The 18,840-nt window shown below is 35.7% G+C and overlaps 1 protein-coding gene across 5 annotated transcripts in view; it reads right to left on the reverse strand.

Moving 5' to 3' along the window:
* LOC108271148 (inactive N-acetylated-alpha-linked acidic dipeptidase-like protein 2) overlaps window positions 1-18,840 on the reverse strand; it is a 302,511-nt gene that overhangs the window by 156,574 nt on the left and 127,097 nt on the right. For 4 of the 5 annotated variants that reach the window (XM_017478480.3, XM_017478482.3, XM_053683146.1 and 1 more), the window contains exons 4-5: window positions 13,372-13,491; window positions 5,416-5,566 (exon numbers count right to left, since the gene is read on the reverse strand). In XM_017478480.3, the coding sequence (XP_017333969.1) occupies window positions 5,416-5,566; window positions 13,372-13,491 (271 nt within the window). The remainder of the gene's footprint in view (window positions 1-5,415; window positions 5,567-13,371; window positions 13,492-18,840) is intronic. The other variant, XM_053683147.1, reaches the window with a different exon arrangement.

The raw sequence follows: 18,840 nt of genomic DNA on the forward strand, positions 1-18,840 counted from the left end.
TCATTATTACAAATCTGGCCTTAAGTTATATGTTGTTTAATACTGACAGAGTTTCGGACAGTTGTTACTGTATGTTCTAGTGCAAGTCATGTAGGAAAAAAATCAATGTAAAAGGAAAATGCTATATATCTCCCATCTCAAGAGTCTCATATTTTAACTTATTTATACAGTATTATGCAATCTAATCCACACTAAGGTTTGTGAAGAATAATCAAATGACACAGCTTTGACCTATGCCGCTCAAACCCAGATTGCTCAAACTCACTCTCATTGTCATGCAAAACAAATGTGAAGACAATATTCCAGCAGGCTGAATAATTCATGCTCCCCTGGATGGCTATTCGGTTGGCAACAAGCACACTAGGCTCTCTTTCTCTCTGAATACCTGACACAGAGATTTTACTAGATGCATGAAACATCTGCTAAGGCATCTGTTTTCAACCTCCACCATGCCCACACTCAGCAGGCCCATGCCATCATTCTAGTAATGACGCGTCCCAGCGATGGCAGACACGAGGAATTCCAGGGACATCCAGGGCACTGGTGAGGTCTATTGTCAGGGGTAGGTGTGTTAACTACAGTAGAATGACCTTCAGAACTGTGCAGAAGTGATACACACAATGGAATGACTTAAACCTGTTCATTTAGATACTGTGAGGTGCCAGGGAAGAAATAATATGCAACTTCTTTTTACTTTATGTCTTGGCATATTGGTCCATACATGGTCTAATGGCATATTCAGTGATTCTCATATATATATATATATATATATATATATATATATATATATATATATATATATATTTGTAACAGTCAGTCAGTTAGTCTTTTGTAGCAGTCAGTAAGTTCAATGATGGGAAAGTCTTTTTGCAGAGAGTGTTGTACTTTATGTTTTTGGTAATATGACACCCTATGTTCTTTTTTTTGTAGAAACAAAGATTATGAGGGAATGACTGTTTATAGCTGCTAAAATCCAAGTGATAACAGGAACTAAAATGTGTTTTGTTGGATGTTTCACATTAAACATTATTATAAACCCTTGAAAGTATGATGTCATTCTTTAATGAATACACAATTGAAATTGTTGACAAATGGCTGCAGTATAAAAGAAATAAAACACTTTCAGTTATGCTGTTACTGGAAAATAATCAGCTTCAGTTCAGGGAACTCCACTTTGCATCTGGCCACATCACACCATCATGGTGCTGATTATTTTCCACTAGCAGCATGGCCCATCATGATTTATTCCTTACTTATACCAATACAACAGCACTATAACAGCATTCTTCATTTTATGCCTGTTTTATTTAATACATATGAACAAATCCTTAGAATTTGACAAGTAACAAATGATTTGTTCAAATCTATTAATGATATATTAATGAAAGGGTTGGCGATGAGGTTAGAGTTATATATTTTCTTTATTTTGATAATGTCAATAGCAGTCCAGTCACATGAAGATGAGATAAACTTATAATTTCTCAGGGTATTAGGTTTGTATATTGTGCTTTGAGTACACCTTGGTTATTTTTTTTTTTAATAAATAAAGAAAAAACAACCTTTTTGTCACACATAAAAATGCAGCATGACAGGAAGAGTCTGCTGCCCTACTGCTTGTTGATGTATTGTATGTAGTCAAATGTATTAGGGTCGTTGATAATCAGAATAATCCTGATTTCTTCTGTTTTTGTGTACATCTCATACTAAATAGTTTTAGATCTTCAAATTAAATACAACATAAAACAAAGGCAACCTGAGTAAACACACAACAGAGTTTTTATTTATTTGATCTTTTTATCGAAGCAAAAAAAAGTTATCCAACACCTATCACCCATGTGAAATACTAACTGCCCCCTTAAACTTAAAATCTGGTTGTGCCTTCATTAGCAGCAATGACTGCAACCAAACACTTGAGATAACTGGTGATCAGTCTTTCACTTACTTCTAGGACTAGGATTTACTCTTATGCTTTGGATCATTGTCTTGCTGCATAATCCAGTTGCACCTGAGTTTCACTTTACAGACCGAAGACTGGATATTCTCCTTTCAGATTTTCTGGTAAAGAGCAGAATTCATGTTTCATTCAATTATTGCAATTTGTCCAGGCCCTGAACCAGCAAAGCATCCCCATACCATCACACTTCCACCACCATGCTTGACGATAGGTATGATGTTCTTTTTGTGGAATTCTGTGTTTGGTTTACGCCAGATATAACGGGACCCCTGTCTTCCAAACAATTCCACTTTCCACTCACCAATTCACAGAACATTCTCCCAAAAGGTTTAAGGATCATCAAGGTCTGTTTTGGCAAAATTAGAGCCTTAATGTTCTTCTGGGATAGCAGTGGCTTTCACCTCGCCACTCTTCCATGGATGCCATTTTTGCCCAGTGTCTTTCTGATAGTGGAACATGAGCAGTGACCTTTATTGATGTTAAAGAGGCCTGGAGGTCCTTTAATGTTGTCCTTGGCTCTTTTGTGACTTGCTGGTTGAATCGTTGCTGTGCTTGTGATTAGTAAGTACTGTTTCAATGGCCATGCAGTACGTACTGCATTGAATTCGGTAGGCAATTTCGGGTGCAGCCAGACAGATCAAACCAGCACAGAGCCATGTGTGTGTGTCTATAAAATAACTGTTTAAAAGCAAAAGTTTCTACGATAATATTTCAGTATGTTTTAAACTGAAATACACGGAAAACCTAAGTTGCATCGCCGATGAAGCAATCGTCCCCAGGGGGCGGAGACCAAATCTGACATTCATCCAATGGCTGCGAAGAAAGTGTTGAAGCCTGTCATCAAATGGCTGTAAGCTTTCACTCAAACTGAGCACATGCAAGGTCAAGCTATAGAATTCCTTTTTTTTTTCCTCCACTTAATTTTTTTATTCAATAATGTTTCTCTTCGTTGCATTGTTTGACACAAAATACATAAATATAAATAAATATGAATGGGCTGAGTGTACTGTGCAAAAGATTGAATCGTTCTGTCTCTTGTCCTGATGAATGATGTGCCTACTACAAACATGAACAACAACAACAGACTTTAAGCGAACACACCATTACTTATGAAAAATGACATGTTCCTCTTTTTTTAAGCTGGAATTTTTTAAGTTATTAGAAAAGTACCGTTTTCATCTATTTTCAGTTTCTGCTAGTGATACATTTGATGACTTGGCATATAAAGATTGTATTTCCAGCAGGGCTGAAGTTGTGAATTCTTTCGTTCTGTGTGTATTAGGAGATGAACCATTACTGCAGCTAAATGGAACAACACAATATCTTATTTGAAAATAATGATGGACCACCTGCTGATTAGCCACCTGAGATCAGATCACTGGAACAAATAGCTACACACACAAGCACATGCCACATTGAGTACTTATGAGAACAGCCAAAGCAGCTGTAAGGAATATCTGAAGCTGAGAATATATTAAACCTTAAACTCCCAGGACCTATTGTCAGGTACCGATTTGCTTTCCTCTTTATTGCAACTGCATGTATTTTGCTATTAGATTCATTGTAGTGCAGGGCTATTCAACTACAATTTGTAAATGTCCAGCTACATAAAATCCTTTGTTTACAACAACAAGATTGACAGTTAATATGAATGAATGGTGAAATCAGTTACCTTACTTCTGGGTTACTGATCAACAGGTCAGGGGTTCATGCCCCAGCACTACCAAGCTGCCACTGTTGGGCCCTTGAGAAAGGTCCTTAACCCTCTCTGCTCCAGGGGTGCCATATCATGGCTGGCCCTGTGCTCTGACGCAACTTCCTAACAAGCTGGGATATGTGAAGAAAATAATTTAACTATGTAATGTATATGTGACAAGTAAAGGCTGCTTCTTCTTAATGTTTTGCCATTATTAGTTAGCTTATGGTTAAATACTGGTTATGTAGCAGTGCATCATGTTGCAAAAAAAAAAAAAAAAAAAAGTGTCATGCACTCTGAACATATGAGATATGATGATATCTGATGTGAGAACAAATGAGAATAAATGCATAGTTCCTCATCCACTAAATTTTCTGTTTCAGTCATTGACTTTTCTTTTTTAAACCAAGCCATGTGATCAATTCACTAATGAGACCAGAAATGTAAATAAATAGAAAAATCTATGAACGTCTGTGAAACTGCCCCCAGCTAAGTAATTTACATAAATGTATATGATTGGAGAAGAACTACTACTACAGAAGCTGTAATTGTTGAAAAACTAGACTCAAATTCCCAAGTGGCACAACAGATCACAAATTCAAATTCAGACCATGCCATAGCCATCTGTTCCCAGGAGTCCACCCCCCAAAGAAACTCAAGGTGGGGGTGCTCTCATGTACATCAGAGTGACACCACCAATTACTGTAAGTAAATGTGGATATCTGTAAGCACATAAATGCATTATACAGTAGGGCAGTTAGCATGAGTGTGGTCAGCTATGTTTTGAAGTAGCATGCGAAGCATACAGTGGCTGGCTTTATGCATCTCTGAAAAAGCATGTGTTGGCCCTCACCTTCCGTAATTGGTAGCTGGTGTGTGATAAGGGAGAGCTAGCTAGTAGGTGAGCATCGATTTAAAAGGCAATGTTTGAAATGAATTGTAGAAGAGAACCTAGCCCTCTTCTCTATCTCTACCATGCTGTAGCCACTTATTAGTTGTTCAGATATGTAGTTCAATTAATGAGCCCTATAATATATAATAATAAGCTGACACTTTAAGGGGTAAACTCCAAATGTTTGGAAAAATCCCAATTCTAAATCAGTGTATGCTTATGAGAACAGGAGGTCTGGTGTTTACCATTCCAAGTCATCTAGTGGCCTTCGGGGAAAACATTTTAGCATTTTCCCTGCTCTGACACACCTGACTCAACTTATCGTCTAATTAACAAGCCCTTCATGAGGTGTGTTAACGGTGTAGCGGGATTTCAGTAGCAGCCTAAGTAGTCATTTAGAGCCATTCATGAGCTCAATTTACTTCTTTCTTTGGCTTTATTGTTGGCTTATTTTTCAAATAACTGCCCTACTCAAGTGATGTGTTGAATGTGAAAACTAGTAAACAAAAATGTGCAAATTGCTTCCATGCGACTTTTCTAGGCAAAAAACGTGTATTTTATGCCAGAATTTCAGTCTTCAGAAATTAAGCCAAACAATGCAAAACATAACAAGCCTGACTATACTGTACCTTTGGTGTTTTCTCTTTCTCTGTATCTCACTTTTTTCCACTGAGTCTCTCTCTCTCCCCTTACTTGTTCTTTATGCATGTCTAATCAGGCACTCGGATATCCCGGAGGACTGCGCCTCCATTAGACTTTCAGATCTTTTTCAGAGCTTAGCATGCCTAGTTGACTTAATAATAGAGGTTGTTTTAAGAATAAGATTTACAGGACCAATGCATATAACTGATGGGATGGGTACTCTGTACTCACCTGTGCTGGGGTATTCTGGGGTTGATGGGTCACCTCCTGGGTTTAACGTCACCCCGAATGCTTTTTGCATTAATGGCTGATCCTCAGGGATGTCACAGGGATCCACATAGATGAGACAAGCGGCAAAGCCCATCTCAGCCAGGAGAGAAAGCTGCTGAAACAAAGTCATAAGTTTCTGAATGTAAGCACTGTAAAACCACCTAAAGGGGGAGCTATAGCACATGTAATACTGCATGTCAGAAGGGGGGGGGGAAACGGGCGAACCAAGGGTACAAGTGGCTCACCAAAGTGGGATTTAAACTTAATGTTGATGTGCTTCATAAGAAAAAGGGAAGTGAGTGGAGTAAAATTCAAGGCTAAAATTGTTTATAGGATGGACAGTTTATGAGTAGAAGAGTGTGTGCTTGTGGATTAGAACAGTTTTTTTTTACTGCAAAGCGAATGAATAAATTAAATGGACTGGGTCTCAACAAATTAAAGGGACTGGGTCTCAACAAACATTTTCATCAAATACTAACACTGCATTTCACATTTTTGAATTTTAATTTAATGGTTAACATATGAGCCTGAGCGGCTCCATATCAGATCAAATAATTGTAGAATGACTTTTCACAACACTGCAATCACCCTGGCAACGCCCTAATAGTACATTCATAGACAAATCTATAATGGCCAATCTGATATTTTCAGGTACGCCATACGTCATCTTGGATACATTATCATGTCCTAAGCCGACTTATGTTATCGAATTAGAACACAAATTAGATCAACAAATTGGATAACAAAATATACAGAGAACACAGATCGAGTAATAAAAAAAAATACACACACTCAGAGAGACCAGGTGTGAGAGATTCCTTCTGGTAGCTCTGTGCTGTGTTCGGTCATGAAGAACAAGCACAGTTACACAACAGCATTGGCGATCAGCTTAGCAAAGCACAAACAGATCGCTGAGGCATTAGACCACAACAGATACAGTGATCAATCCAGCCACTAAGACAAACTGTTGTTAAAGGTGTACTCACTGTCTGGAACGGTCATGCTGATGTGCACAATAAAGTGTGTTAAATTTCATTCTCATAACCTGTGATACTGTGAAATGAATGATAACAGAATACTAACTGGAGTTATAGTATAGTACTATGGTACTAAATAATCTCAGGACCCCAGTGGTGTCATTACTATTTAGACAAACATGTGGAGTAGGTGGTTTTAATGGAGTCTGAATGGTTTGAATAAATTACCTTTCCCGCAGGCATGCAGATAAAAGGATTTATAAGTGTAGAAGCAAAAGGTGACACTGAAAATCTCAAACCTTGAATTCGCAGACAACAATGAGTAGCTCATGGGTATGTTTGCAGTTGCTTTAAGCCACAAAATATTCCGTCACATTTCATGGCCTTGTTAAATGCCAAAAAGTTGTAACATCTTGAAGAGCACAACTAAACACAAAACCATTTATATGGTAACATTTTGAAATGTTTCACTATATAGCTAACTCTGAAAACTTCAGGTTATCCTGAACTGAAATATGTTTCTCCTTTACGTATCTCAACCACAAGTAAAGCTTTAGCTTTTAAAAAGGTGAAAACAGAGAAAGTTGCATTTAAACAAATGCAAAATATAATACATTTGACTATGAAAACTCTATTTTCATACCAACCCTTACTTATGGCTTTAAGAATAACAGGCTTTTAAGTCCCACCCATCCAGCAGTTACTGAATGATAATTGAATGATTAATAATAATAGATTAATAGATTTATAGCATCAGTATTTTCCTGCGATGATAGGACAGCAATGCCTGTTTACCTCTACTTGTTTAACCTATTCTACATATAAAAAAAACAATAAAGACATACAGTACAGTATGTTTATAATGGGAAATGAGTTCTCATGTTGATTATCAGCATCATTTACTTATGTCTCTGTCTCATTTCCTGAGGTAAATGTCACAGCACTTAAAACAACTCTGATCACTTGACTGATTACGCTAACAGGAGTCTAGAAATAATCATTGAATAATTCAGCCATTTGGGATAAATTTCTCATATAATTTCCCAGATCATTTAAACATTTTAAAACTTTTCCAAATGCTGCTTGTGCAGTTTTTAAGTCATGTTTATGATGAAGTGATGGAACACTAGCTTTGCTGACATTTTTGACAGCTGATACCTAATAACAAACTAAACTGATTAGGCTTAAATACATTTTGTTATGGCATGTAATTATCCAACAACTTGCTTAAATTATGACATTCACTGTTTGATGAAATCACACTTAGTTAGTTTTTAGACATGTTTGGGCAAGCAGACTATTTTTAACTGCTGTGTTTGTTAAAGTGCTTCCTTACACAACATGATCTTTGTAGTCAAAGGTAGGATAGAAAATTGAAAAGTGTCAAAATATGTTCAGCCAGAAAATCCCAGATGTTTTGGCATTTTTGGCTGCCCGAATTCAACCACAGTAACATCTGACAGGTTTTCCAAGACCAACAAATATTTTCTGATGTACTGTAGTTTGTGTAGTACTGAATAAATAGAGAAACATGGTTACGCTTGTAAAATAGTTCCTGAAACTAGTCTGCGTAAATGCCACATTATTTAATAGCTCAAATCCAGTAAATATTATCAAAGTCCATAGCAGGAGTCAGATCACAGAAAGACAGCAACAAACCAGCATAATCCACAAAGAAAAGGGTCAGAAATAGGAAGAACAAGGAGGAAAAAACTAAACCGAAACATGGGAAAATAGCGCTCAGAAACACACATTATCAATGAATGACATTTTGTCAAGAGACAAAGGAAGTGAATTATAAATATAATGCAGAACAGGTGCAGATATTAGGTAACAGACCAGTGATGGGACAGGAGTGCAGACAGGCCCAAAACACAGGCACATGGCAATGTAAACAAAAACCACACGTCATGACCAAAAAAAAAAAAAAACACGAAAGCAGCACTTGTCACACTCGGAATCACGCTGCTCTGGGAGGGGGAATTCATGAAATTAGCTTTGCTTTTCTCGCTTTTATTATCATTTACTTGAAATAAGCATCCCCAAAACCCAGAGAAAAATAAGGTAAAAAAAGTAAAAGAATACAAAAATTAATTAATTAATTAAAGAATTTAGCAATGCTAATACTAACAACAACAACAACAACAACAACAACAATAATAATAACTGAAGAGGGCATGGTAGCCTAGTTGTTTGCCATGCCATGTTTTCCTCACACCTCTGGGGTTGGGGATTCGATTCCCACCTCCTCCCTTTGTGTGTGCAAAGTTTTCATGTTCTCCTCGTGCTTTGAGGGTTTCCTCTGGGTACTCCTGTTTCCTTCCCCAGTCCAAAAACATGCGTAGAAGGTGATTGGCATGTCCAAATTGTCCATAGTGTGTAAATAGGTGTGTGAATGTGTGTGATTGTGCCTTGCAGTGGGTTAGCACCCCATGCAGGGTGTCCCCTGCCTCGTGCCCCGAGTTCCCCGAGATAGGCTCCAGGCTCCCTCTGACCCTGTGTAGGATAAGTGGTATAGGATAAATGGATGGATAATAATTGATAAAAGAATAAGCAAAATAAATCAGTAAGAGGACGGGTGACTTTGAGGTTTTTAGAACAAGTATAATATGGAATTAATTATCTTATTGGATTAATAAAGGCATTACAAAAGGTCCATGTCTCAAAATTTCAGCCTCTGAAGCAGCAGTACATATGTGATTTGTTTCATTTCCTACAGCTCCAGCACTTTTTGGATCCAAATATTGTATGATGGAGGGCCAGGCTTTAACCATCTGAATGTGATGCACTTAATAGTGGGTGCTAGTAGAATTTGTAGCAAATATATCTTAGCTCTAACCTCGAAGCCTTCTGGACACACACCAAGAATGACTACTCTGGGATCTTTGGGAATCTCATGGTTGAAGATTTCTTTAAGAGCATCAAATACATCCTTCAGGTAATTTCTTAATTTTAGGCATGATGGCAGAATATGGGTGTGATTACCAACTTGCTTCCAGCACTTTTCTGAACTGGCTGGATTCCATTTTGCTGTTATTTGTGGAGTCCGGAAATATCTTGTTATTATATTCCACAGATGTGCCTCCCCACATGCCTCCTCCAGCTTTCGGGAGAAATAATTGTGCTCATTTCAGCCTCCCATTTCTCGCTTATCTATAAAGTGTTGTTTGGATTCACAGACAGAAATATTACACATACATTGAAAAATATCTTAACCTCATGTCCAGTTTGAAGTTCTTTTAAAAAAAAAAAGTTCTAATGGGGAGGATTTTATTTTATTTTTCTAATTCCTGGTGTGTTGTAATGTCTCAATGGTGTATATTATATATATATATATATATATATATATATATATATATATATATATATATATATATATATATATATATATATATATATATATATATATATATATATATATATAAAATAATAAAAAAAAAAAAAAAAAGATAGATCCTTGGGAGTGTAAACGTATTTCTCATTTGTTCAAATGATTTAAGTTCACCATTATGGAATATTTGATGCAAACAGAAATGAGTACATATTGAGACCACTTTTTGAAACCTGCATCTACAGCTTCTCTTTGGAAAAGGAACATTTATTTACTGGTTTTGCATTTTGATTATGTACCACATCATGAACAATAATTTTTTATTTTCCGTTTCTTTTTCTCAAGAATATGATCAGTTCTCTTTTGCTGTTACCAGTAGATTTGGTTATATGATCTGATGAGTATCATCATTTTCTGACTGATCATTTAAGGAGGAGCAGTTAAAAAGCTTGATCCTCATGGACTACAGGACCAAGCACTCACTTTAAATGAAATCAATAAACCTTCCCAAACAAATGCTGCCTGAGAGAGCCAGGGACACTGGTAGAATTCAAAGCAGGAGTGAAAAACACTGGAAGGTCAATATTTCCTCTGCCATTCAACCACAATACCTGTGTTCACGTGTTAAAGCAGGGAAAGAATATATAAAAAACAAAATACAGTCATACTCATTCTTATAAGATAATTTTAAATAAGTGTATGGAGATGTAAATATGAGTAATATGAATAACTAGACCGGTACATTTCCTGAAGAAAATGTGAGTGGTGCTTGCTGTGGCAAAATTCGGATCGAGCGCCAATACTTTCGAGAGCTGCCTGTGTAGGGCGCCAATACTTTCGAGAACCAGTCAAGACAGGGCGGCGATACTTTTTAGAGCAGGACGGATAGGGCGCCGTTACTGTCAGAGCCGACCGCATAGGGCACCAATACTTTGGAGAGCCGGACGTGTAGGGCGCCTATAATAATAATTTACCCTGATAATTGTCAAGGCTTGCATAATTATGCGCACAGTATCAAAACAAAATCTCTGGTGACACTATTATAACTATAACTAAGTGGTAATAGTAAAGATAATTTGGTGTCTTGTGTCTACCTACTGGCATGTGTTTGTGAGGTGGGAGGAAACCGGAGAACCTAGAGGAACCCAAGTAACATGAGCTCAGGATATCTAGACTAACCTGGAACTGATGCTTTCACTATATGTATGTGTCTGCACAAAAAAAAAAACAAAAAAAAAACAAACATGTTTTTGTGCATGTGTGTGTATACATACATTTTATATATATATATATATATATATATATATATATATATATATATATATATATATATATATATATATATATATATATATATATATATATATAGAGAGAGAGAGAGAGAGAGAGAGAGAGAGAGAGAGAGAGAGAGAGATACGCACACACATATAAAAAAGGTGATTGTGACTTTCTATCTCGCAATTCAGACTTTTTTCCTTACACTTTTGAGTTAACATCTTGAAAAGCTGGCATTTTTTCCTCACAATTACTACTCTATATTGCACAATTTCGACTTAATATCTCACAATTCTGACATTTTTTCTTGCAATTAGACATCCACTTGACATTTAGTGAGTTACAAAGAGTGCACTAATAAAGCATCAATCATTTTCTATAAATAAGCTGTATAAGAACAACACTCATCAGCTAGTCAAGACAAGGAAAACCAGATGATAGTGCATGCTAACATCTGGTAACTTCATTACACATTTCAGGTACTGAATCAAGTGGCAGTCTAACTTGCGAGTAAAAAAACTAATCTGAATTGTGAGATGTAATTTTAAAAGAATTGTAATTTCAAGAAATAAAGTCAAACTTGTGCAATATGTACTCACAACTGTGAGGGAAAAAATGCCAGAATTCCAAGATGTAAACTCAAATTTGCTAGAAAAACAAGTCAGGATTGTAAGATATAAAATCACAGTTCTAAGAAGTAAAGTCACAGTTACCTTTTCAAATTTTTTTCTTCCATGACTGAAACAGGTTTCCATACTATAACAATTCAGCAACAAGAAAAAATAAATTTGTCCAGACTGTTTACACAGCATTTCCAGGCACTTCCATGCAAATAATTGGCTCATAAACAAAAAAAATCCCCATTTATCGGTCTAGAGGAGAGCACCTCAGGGCTAAACACTCCCCTTAAGGAAAATATGTGGCTGAAATTACTAAGCTCCATAAAAAAAAATCTTTAAGACACAAACTCTGGACACTGAGCCAAATTCTATTAGTGGTCATTTGAGGTATCTGCTGCAGACTGATGAGCATAAGTACACTGCCAGTCAAAAGTCTTTCAAGACCTGCAATTTATTGTTTTATTAAAGTTTTCTTTTTTTTCCCCCGTTTGTTTGTTGTTGTTTTGGCCATAGAATAAACAAAATGAAACTGAATGGAATTCAATAAGGAAACCTAAATATTTGTGGAAGTTATTAACTGTTTGCACTTAGATACAAATAGGACTCTAAATGAGTGCTTTATTAACAGAAGACATATTTGGAGGGTGAAACCCTTAAGCCTACTTATAAATATATAAAATATTCACCGACAATGGTATTAATAAATGTAAAGCATACATTGTAATGTACTGTTTAAAAAAAAAAGGCAGGATAATCAGCATGGGTTTTTTCTCAGTGAATCAAAAAAGTGTAGTCAGCATCCATTGGAGGTCATTAAACATGTAATATCAAACACGGATAATCTGTAATCAGTAATAATAATATGGGCACGAACCACAAAAACAGTAATAGATGTGGAACAGGAAATAAGGATCAGAAATGCACAAATTACTAATCGATGAGATATTGTGATGATACAAAGATACAATAGGGTACAATTAGACAAACTAATCAAGGACTTAACACAGAACAGAAGAACCCAATAGGGCAACGAACCAATGGCAGGACAGAGGCAGAGACAGGGCTAAAACCAGGCAAGTGATCAAACAACAAACAAGAGCACATGGAGAAAAGTACAAGTACAAGCAGCACTCACTACTCTGAGAGCAAATCTGTGTAATAAATACTGTATGCTATGCTAACGATTACAGCAGATCTAGATGTTTCCAATAAAAATGTCTTTAACACCTAACATTTATCTCTAACATTTCTCAATTCACTAAACACTTAATAATCAACATTTCATGATTCAGGTATACCTATTCCTCAGGCAGATTTACAGTATAGGGAGTACAACAACTTCTGACAAAAGATATATGCACTGATAACAGCTCAATCATCATATCTCAGTACATAATGTGTCACTGTGGATTTTAGAGGCAAATTTTACATTGAAATAGATATGGTTTTTGATAATTATATTTGTCTCACTATTAATCACATTGGTTTCTCCTTTAGTAAGAGAACAATTCTCATTGGAATATTACATCATGCCCTTTTCAGATGTTCAATCTATATTAAATACTTTCATGGTAATTATAAGCTTAGTTACCAACTAATGTGTTTCAGTAACTCTTACTGCCTCATAATAAATCATCAATATAAAATCTCAATGCTGAACCAAACTCTTGACAGTACTTTATAATGTGAAGTTAGAAATAATTTTTTAACATACCGTGTTGAGTAAAGGTACTGGTCCAATTTTAAGCAGTGCTATTTTATTGGTCACGTTCTTCTCACTTTGGATTAGTCTCAAATCTTCAGAACTTCCATACTGTACATCCACCAATTCTCCCTTAGGAGAGAAAATAGACATAGATTATTATTTTTTTTGAAATCACATAAGAATACCGACTAGATCTGTATTCATCAGTGGAGAATAGATTTCAGCATTTACATAATTCAATTCTATGTGTAATCTTTTGACAATAGAAAAGCGCTATATAAATGTAATTGCAACTGTAACTAACTAAGAAAGCAACTTTACAGAAATCCAGATGTAGATTTAGATCTACAATGAGCAAGCCAGAAGCGACAGTGGCAAGGACACATTCCCTGAACCAGACAGAACCAAACGACAAAAAGAAACCATCCTCATCTGAGTCGGGTTATAAATCATTACAGTATACCGTTGTATAAAAGTGAAATAAACCAGTATTAAGTGTGTTGAAAGGATGTTCAGTATGAGCATACTGTGAGCATAAGAGTGCAGGGATGAATACAGACAGTTTTTATAATTACAGCAGCAGTTCAAATATACAGTATCTATTGTATTTTATTGATGAATACATTAACTATGTTCATCTCCACCATTCTAAAAACTCCTCCATGAATCAGACCAAGCTCAGCACCCCCAGAAAAAAAACAACCAAACATACATCATATGTCCTAAAGTCTTATAAACAAACCTGAGTCATGAGCAACTAATGATATATCATTAACAATTCATAATGCATAATAACAGGCAATGCATTTTCATAAATAATTATAATTTTGTGTATAATACCTCTTGAATGCTGATTTTTTTTTTTACAGCAATAGTTATAATGCATTATATTAACATTTCATAATGCATAAAAGATTTGGATTTATGGTATAAAATATAATCATTGCTCATGACACAACCTCTAGCATTCTTACACAGATTATTGATTTCAGTGTGATGCTGTCATGATTTTCAAACAACTACGCACCTTTGGCAGCCAGAACCCAACAATCTCACCAGTAACCCATTAATCATATATTTTTAGGAGTGTATGGGTGTTAGTTAGATAAGAAAATAAAACCGCTAAGGGCAGTGTCAAGGAGGTCAAGGAAGTTATATTTCTATACCGTACATACACTGAGAAAGGAAATTGAGGCACCAATATTAAGAAAGGCTTTTTTTTTTTTCTTCTTTTCCTCCACCTCTTCAAGAAGCAATTGATGCCACTGCATACAAGGTAGGTTTAAATCATTTTTTTAAAAATAAATCTGTATGAAAGAAACATGACAGATGCCCAGCTGAGAGCAACCAACTAAACATAAAAGTCTTTCTATTAGCTAAGCAATGTCTGGTTTATTAAGCAATTTTTTTAAGTTGCTATCCTTATCAGAACATTCAAGTGAGGAACTGTAAACAGACATGACTCCTGTCTGTGTAAAGATAGCAGGACAGTGTGGTGCAGTGATGTATCAGCTTTTCCTGTAAAAGGGGGGTGATGTAAGGAATAAAACTCGACGATCCATGCTGTTATAAGGAAATAATTCATGTCGGGATGGTGTGATGTGGCCTGACATGAAGCTGACCTGAAGTGCATTATTTTCCCCATAACAGCATGGCCCAAAATGTTTTATTCCTCACACTGATTTGTCAGGGCTTACAATTTCTTATTTGTTAATGAACATCATCTCATAATATTTAATCATTTATTGATACATTTAGTGTTGTGGAAGGTTCTTTGCTTCTCTTTGCTTTTACAAGTTCATTGCTGTAATCACTTATGTTACCACTTACTGATTGTTACAAAGTGCTGACGCCTTACATGAATGTTAATTAAATGTCTTCTATCATAAAACTTCACCATATGAATGAATATATGTTTTTCTTTAAATATGCAGTATGCATTTAAGTACATGCTGTTAAATAACATGCTTTTAATCAGTGCTTTTCACACTTAGATTATGTTCATTTACCATACAAATCCCTGTGAATAGCTGTTACTATAGAAAAGATAATGTATCAGAATAAGTATATTAATATAAACATGTCATTTGAATTATACCTGTACCATTATAGAAGATTACTCAACACCTTCTTAACAATCAGGGTCAAGAATTCAATTACACTATGGTATAAATCTTTCTTTAAAAAAAATTCAGACATTTTTAAGTTGCCTACATGCTTACTATATTCTTTATTCCCTCAAGTTGGAATTGAACATGATCAGTAGTTAAAGAAGTTAAGGAAATAGCCAGTGCAGCAAAGGTGAGGTGTAATTTAAGGGCTGGAATTGCAGCTGAATTATCTTTCCTCAATTCATTTGTCAGCAGAACAAAATGAAATGCAATTCCAGAGAAAAGAGCGCACATATTGTTTGGATTGGCAGAACTACAATGCTATGGTCATGGGAGATTTATAACGTGTCACCGCTGGCATCATACAATGTTCTGTTTAACTCGGTGCTAGAGGCAGATAAATTAGTAAAGGATGAGATGTACACTGAGAGGCTGTCAATAAGGTAATGATGTTAACGAGAGCATTCATAACACAGAGCATTTTGGCTCTGTTCATGCCATCTCACACATCCTTTTCCATTTTTCAGAGATAAAAAACTAGTCTTCTTATCTGCTTTATTGAGGATCATGGAAGAATGCAAGCATCAATTGAAAGTTACTATAAAAAGAGTTTTCAATGACTACCACCATCGTGCATTGTTAAGTAAACAGAGTGAACCGACTGCAGAAGATATTTACACCCATTTATCTCTTGTGCAATAGTTCAAGAGTATAGATTTGTGTATGAACAGTAGCAACATGTTTCTACCAGTCTCAATGGAGCACTAAACTGGCCTGAAGAAACTGTTCAAATGTTGTTAACAGCTTTTAAAGAACATTTAACAAGAAACATGTTAAAACCAAAGCCACACCCTGGCTGAAATGCAATAAAAGGTTCACTCTGGAATAAACATACTGCCATGTCACTCTTCCATGTAAATATCCATAAAAGAAAAAAAAATAAGGTTGGTTTCCTTACACAACCCTCAGTAAATATATACAATATTTGTGTTTTATATGTATTCATTCAGCAGAAATGTGGAACAAATTGCATTTAAACATTTCCACAAACAGACAAGAAAAGTCAACTAATTGTAAACAAAGCATACACACATATGTACACACAGCTGTTGATCAATGGTGGCACAAAAGGACAATTGCACTGTAGTAACACGAGTTAATGAGATTCTGCTGGGCTTCATGCAGAACTAAATTTAAACAAATTTAAATTCATAGTACCTGCATTGAGCATCTATTGAGTCTAAAAGGATGAAACTGGCACACAGCTGGATGATGTGGTGGCACACACTTAGCGCTCTAAATGGCTTTTATACAGAGTGAACACATAGTCGAAAGCAGCTCTGTCTCTTTCTGTCTCATTTTTTAGACAGTATGCAGCTTTACACATAGATGGATAGATTCTGGGACTCCAATTGTTAAATCAATGACGGCTAAATAACATGCATCAGGCAGAAAAAAAAAACCCTTCAATTAATAAGAAAACAATGATGTTCCCCATATAAGTCGATTGGTAACCAAATCCAATTTTAAAAGGAGCCAGGAATACAATCAGAGTTTAGCTACCCAACAGTTCTTTCTCTCTTTGAAATTAAAACCAGTAATTGCATTGTGCCAGGACCCGATCATTGCTAATCTGCTGTGGGAAGAAAGTGAGCTCATCGAAACTGATTACCCAAGGGACAACCCCATCCTGAACACCCTCCCTGCCATTACACTCCAAATGTATTACTGACCACTGCAGTAGTTAATCCTCAGTAGTTAACACAGTACACTGTTTTATTTGTCTATAGAATTCTCTTTATATTGAATAGAATAAGTTATTCTAGCAACAAATTGTAGGAAATTCTCATGTCAGATTATATATACACTCCAGTACAAAAGATATTTGGTAACGTGATTTACATCACATCACATAACATCAGCTATGACCGTATTTCCAGTTGAATGGTTTATATTAATGCACTCATTTGTATGTTATTGTTTTTATTTCAATATCTTAAATCACTAACAGGAATTTTAGGTAGGACACTGCACATAAACACATTTTTAAAACGTGTATAGTTAATAATTTTGCTTGTATTTTCTCATTTGTAAGTCGCTTTGGATAAAAGAGTCTGCTAAACGAATAAATGTAACGAGATGAAGTTTTATGTGAGGCGATATTTATGTAGCATTTTTAGAAGGAGTCTCCAGCGTCAGTGATTTACAATGAGCTGTTTCTTTGTCTTATTAACTCTAATAGAGAGAAAAAAGAGGGAATGACTGTTTACAGCTGCTGCAATAATAGTGTGGATTCGTGTATGACATGTTCTTTAATACATAAGCAGTTGTTAGCTTTGGAAAACTGCTATGGTATATGAGAAATAAAACACTACGGGATATGCTGTTATTCGAAAATAATCAACAACAGTGCTTCGTTTCAAAGTGCATCACACCACAGTGCCAGTGATTATTTTCCTAACATGTCCCACCATGTTTTATTCTTTACTTAATTCACTGGTCCCATAAACAAATCTTTTCCCAATCAATATGTATGCTCTTGTTAACCAAATTTCCTGCAGAATGAAACTAACTATATATTTACACCAGCGTTCACTAAATCAAATGATTTGTGTCCTTAAATCTGTAATGTTAAACAAAAGTGGAACAACAGAGTTGCTGTGACCATAGTATAAGCAGGCAATGAAGGCGTTTCATCATAACAACAAAATGAAGCTGCAATGATTTAAATTTATTCACATGTAGTAGAATCTTAATGTCTTGTCTGTTTCAATTACACTAATATGTCCTCTGACTGTTATTTAGAACTCAGATAAAATGTCTTAATTTGTTGCTCCTTTGATGAGATTAAATTTGCTACCTCACAGAGGGAAAACAAGTTATCAAAAATACACTTTTCATAAAATATTCAGATGATTCAAATTAAAATTGGTGAGGAGAAGAAAAGGTTTCTAATTTGAAAGTTTATAACCTGGAAACTTCATAAATGATGACCACGGAAGAAAATTTGTCAGTGGTGGCCATGACAGTTTGCACTTATGCAATAATAATAAAGCATGCATCAGTTTTGAGCACATCAAGTATGTGGGTAATTTTTAACATGCTGCATGGCAGGGAGTCATAAAGTAGACATAATGCGTGATGCTCAGTGACCTCTCAGGGACGGGATGCAGGATTCAGTCGCATTACTATAAGCTCCCCAGGCATTTCATCCATCAAAGTGAGCTATATTTGTTTTTTGCTGCTGATTGTTAGATATTGCAAATGTGGTTTCTATCAAAGCCGCAGCGGGCACTCTGAAAAGCAGCAGCTCAATGATGGATGACTGACCCCTTATTTGGCAAACAGACTTCAAAGACAGACTAAG

Source organism: Ictalurus punctatus, chromosome 10 (genome assembly GCF_001660625.3).
Source record: "Ictalurus punctatus breed USDA103 chromosome 10, Coco_2.0, whole genome shotgun sequence".
Classification (NCBI taxonomy): Eukaryota; Metazoa; Chordata; class Actinopteri; order Siluriformes; family Ictaluridae; genus Ictalurus; species Ictalurus punctatus.